The sequence below is a fragment of the Epargyreus clarus genome, unplaced genomic scaffold (genome assembly GCF_041222505.1).
Source record: "Epargyreus clarus isolate Ecla_fem2 unplaced genomic scaffold, WU_Ecla_fem_2.2 ptg000003l, whole genome shotgun sequence".
Lineage (NCBI taxonomy): Eukaryota > Metazoa > Arthropoda > Insecta > Lepidoptera > Hesperiidae > Epargyreus > Epargyreus clarus.
The window spans coordinates 16,244,244-16,248,407 of record NW_027332211.1 but is presented as its reverse complement, the minus strand read 5'-3'; the positions used below and the strand labels follow the sequence as shown (position 1 = coordinate 16,248,407).

General features: G+C 37.8%; 1 protein-coding gene across 2 annotated transcripts; it reads left to right on the top strand.

The window, feature by feature from the left end:
* Positions 1-1,626: 1,626 nt before the first annotated feature.
* On the top strand, positions 1,627-3,174 carry LOC140755610 (uncharacterized). 2 transcript variants are annotated; one of them, XM_073090918.1, is made up of 5 exons: positions 1,627-1,784; positions 2,041-2,199; positions 2,280-2,456; positions 2,511-2,679; positions 3,023-3,174. In XM_073090918.1, exons 1-5 carry the CDS (start codon positions 1,721-1,723, stop codon positions 3,027-3,029), a joined length of 576 nt encoding a protein of 191 aa, XP_072947019.1. In that variant the 5' UTR covers positions 1,627-1,720; the 3' UTR covers positions 3,030-3,174. The 2 variants fall into 2 exon arrangements, with proteins under 2 accessions (XP_072947019.1, XP_072947009.1); XM_073090908.1 differs by having other exon boundaries at positions 2,280-2,679.
* The last annotated feature ends 990 nt before the right edge of the window (positions 3,175-4,164 follow it).

Below are 4,164 nucleotides of genomic sequence, written 5' to 3'. Positions count from 1 at the left end.
TGCCAATTATTTTAAAGATTAATAAATTAATGTCATATATTAATTTATTTTAACAGGCTGTTTTTAATGTTTTTATTTTATTCTACTAACTATAATAGATATCTAACAGTGAAATGCGTGCCTGGGATTTAAATCTCGTACCCTTCGATCAAGAGGCCGCATTTTAACCACTAAACTATCACTGCTTATCATGAATATCATATCAACCGGATATATCTTTAATTTTATCTGTGTAAATAGTGTTTAGTCTATTGTTTGATTGAAATAGCAAATAGTGCTAACAAAGTGGTACTTACGTTTTATTTGCATTTATAGGATTCAACATGAAAATTGGCTACGCGGATTTAAGTTTATACCTACGTGTTAGGTACTTCACCGAAATAAACAGACGAGGCAAATCAAGAAACTCCACCTACGTTTAGTATATCAAAACAATTACATAACAGTTCTCTGAAATGGCACACATAAAAACATGTTACAATTTCTATACAGCAGATAGATAGATACAGCAGAATTATTATGAAAAAACAAAAAAACCCGACTGTTAAATATAGAGACGAATCCAACGACTATTCACATATCATTAGGAAAACCGAAATCTTGTTTATTTGTCTTACAGTGGCTTTGTACAGTGCCAAAAAAAATGGAAAACAATTGAAATTATTTAGTTGACTATAATTTTAGATTTCTTTAATAAACACTGTTTTCGGCGGCAGACAAGATTTTAACTACTTTTTCGGTTTTCGTAATAAAATCCGTGAAGCTGTTTGGGCTGTAGGGCTCGCCAGGAATGAGAGAAACCTATAAACATGCCTACGATCGATTGACATTACCTTCGACAGTCGGTTAAAAATGATAGCAACCAATTAAACAATTGACAGCTTATTTGAATTAACAGACAGGTAGTTCAATTATCTTAATATGTTTAGATTTATCAGAGTTCAATAGTTAGTTTGAATGCCGCCGCATTCGACGTAGACTTACTTCCCGCTAACGATTGAATCTGTTTCAAGTCGCCTATGACTTCTTAGAAGCAAGTAGTAAACATTGTGGAAACATGATTTATTCCATTTTGTTTATATGTTTAACTTGCCTTTTCCGCCGACTTCGTTCGCATTGTCAAACAATATTTAACAAGATTGGACACGGAAAGCCGAATATTAGCTTAAAATGACGAAAAGACTTTAGGATTATTTTTATGTAAATATGTTTTAGTGCTCACTTACTACAATTAAAATAAACTCTATACTTATAATATTTTCATTTTTATGATGAAACAAAGTATGCGTGTAGTTATTTAATTTTTGGCAAATATAATTCAGGAGATTTTCAGAAGTCTATTACTTATAAAATATAGATACAAGAAATTGCGTATTAAAATGCCCAACTTTGCACATATCGCCAATTCACACAAACTCACTCCTTACTAAAGTAACTCATTCCTAGAACAAAAAAATAAAAGTTTACAAAGCCTTAGTGTCTTAGAGCTTGGTATCTTAAAACGATCTTCATTCTGAGTCCTCAGAGCCTTGAGATGTTAATTACATCGATTACATCCCAAACTCGTTATTTCATTTGGCTAGTCCGAACCTCGACAGTACTGAACAAAAACTTATGCGTTACAAAAAGTGAAGAGTATTGTAAACATTTGCCCGCTCATGACATAAGCAAGTTTGTATATAAGCCGAAGCCGGGCAGTGTGGGGTACAGTCCAGTCGAGATGGCGAGACTATTGGTACCCGTGTTGGCCCTGGGCCTCGTAGCTTGCATCCATGCCGCACCAGGTACGACAACTCTTTATTATACAGTTTTGTTTTTATTGTAGTAACTACCTGTAATTTTTACTTAGTGATTTTAAGGCTTTCAAAATTTGACTTCAGTAGCTTAAGCAGAAACAAGATAATAAAATAATTTGTTCAGTGAATTATTTTTTGTCTAATTTAAACTTTGTAATTAAAAGTAGTATTATTAAGCATTTAAAATTTACATAGTTTCGGTACACTTTACGTAGAGTTCATCAAGTCTCTTTTTTCACTACAGGTTATGGCGGCGGTGGTAACAGTGGTGGTGGTGGTGGTGGCGGATTTGGAGGAGGCGGCGGCTTCGGCGGCGGTCACGGAGGCGGCGGCGGTGGCGGCCACGGAGGCGGTGGTGGCTTTGGAGGCGGCAGCGGCGGAGGTGGCGGTGGCGGTCTAGGTGGTAATATTCTTTTCCTATTATTAATCACATATTATGGAAAATCATTATCAGCAAAAATATAATTTTACCATTTTTTATAGGTGGCCATGGAGGCGGTAGTCTCGGCGGCGGTGGTGGCCACAGCGGCGGCCTCGGTGGAGGAAACGGCGGTGGATTTGGCGGTGGAAATGGTGGCGGCCTCGGAGGTGGACATAGCGGTGGCCTCGGCGGTGGAAACGGTGGCGGCTTCGGAGGCGGAAACGGTGGCGGTCTCGGAGGTGGACACGGCGGTGGCGGCGGTCTCGGAGGCGGAAACGGTGGCGGTCTCGGAGGTGGACACGGCGGTGGCGGCGGTCTCGGAGGCGGTCATGGCGGTGGCGGCGGTCTCGGAGGCGGCCTCGGCGGCGGTAATGGTGGACATGGCGGTTACGGAGGCGGTGGCAAATCCAGTGCCAGTGCTAGCGCCAGCTCCCATTCTAGTTCTGGCAAAGGAGGATACGGGTAAACATTTAGTAATCTTATATTTATTTAGTTTAAACGTAATAATATATAGCTATTAAGTACGAATATAATATGAGTTACCGACCTACCTGCATCAATTGCATATTCTTATTGGTGGATTATCAAACTGCACAAAAGAAACCTCCAAGGACGATATAATTATAGTAATGTACATATGCAAGATGTAATTTTGTTTGACATTATGATGAGTTACTTAAATCATAGAAAAAATGTAGTAGTCGCAGCAGATCCCAGGATGATTTACTTTTGGAACAAGTTTTTATACCATCCATTGGTTCTTTATTATCGTAACCTCACCTCATTAATAATCTTTTTGTTACAGACATTAATAAACTATGAATAACATGAATAACAACTGAAGAAGCTCCGTGTCAACTAAAAGAAGGCTCAATGTGATAAATAGTTATATATTTCGCCATAAATTTGTACATATACGTATGTATATAACAGTAATAAAAACATAAAATTTATCAACATTATATTTTATTTTCTTTCCTTAATCCTTATGATTGCAAAACCACATGATTACTACGTCCGTGTTCTATTTATTGAAAATATATATTTTATAAAATAGCTAATTATTGGGACGAGTGGTTTCTGTGCATAAAAGATTATTAATCTTAGAGTAACTACATAATTGAATACGTATTATTGTAATAATACACTACCAGTGTAATTCATCTATTCTGCACCATTCGGGGCCATTTGAGCGGCGTCGTGGCTTACCTATTCTCCAGGTCTTTCCAAGTTTCGAGGAGAAGTCCGAAAACCTTTGCAGCCTTTAATAAGTACTAATTATTTTAAAAAACCGAAAACCCAACTGGCTATACATTATAGACTTACTTACTCAATAATCCTACAACACCGTATATGTTAAACTTTTGGGCTGGTGGGCATGTCGTAGAATGAGACGTAAATAAATAGGTACATACGTGAAAATCATTACCGTAGTCGAATAAAAAATCAAGGCTCAAGAAGAATATTTATGTCGTTGGTATTTAGAAACCCGTTACGCTTTAAGGCGAAATGATAGCCCAACGTCCTTGAGAATCGAACACGACACGGTAGGCAGTAAGCGGCCAGCGATTACTGCCTCGCGCGCACGCGCACTCCCCCGAAAGTCAAAGAGTATTTGAAACAGATGCGTCCGAAGCATTTTTGTCACCTATGGACTTCTATCGTCATAAAACGATTGAATGTAAGCAGACTTCAAATATTTGCAGTGCTTATTTCCTGAATAGAATATTGTTTAGTAAGTACAGTTATTGTTGTAAAAGTGAAATTGGAGATTTTTTAAAATTCATTACTAACCAACTACTTCTTTAAATAAGTACTAAAATTAGGAAAATTTTAATTTATTTTGTGAAAAAAATTATACCGCTTGTCTGTGACGTGACCGGGAGCCGGTTGCACAGTGAGTGAAAGGAACCGGTGCCACAGATGCGCCATATGCGTTTTTTAAAA

Excerpts from the sequence above, each read along its gene's own strand:
- LOC140755610 (XM_073090908.1), top strand. The coding sequence starts at position 1,721 with ATGGCGAGACTATTGGTACCCGTGTTGGCCCTGGGCCTCGTAGCTTGC. Across the intron at positions 1,785-2,040 it reads TTGCATCCATGCCGCACCAG|GTTATGGCGGCGGTGGTAAC; the intron begins GTACGACAACTC and ends TTTTCACTACAG. Across the intron at positions 2,200-2,279 it reads TGGCGGTGGCGGTCTAGGTG|GTGGCCATGGAGGCGGTAGT; the intron begins GTAATATTCTTT and ends CATTTTTTATAG.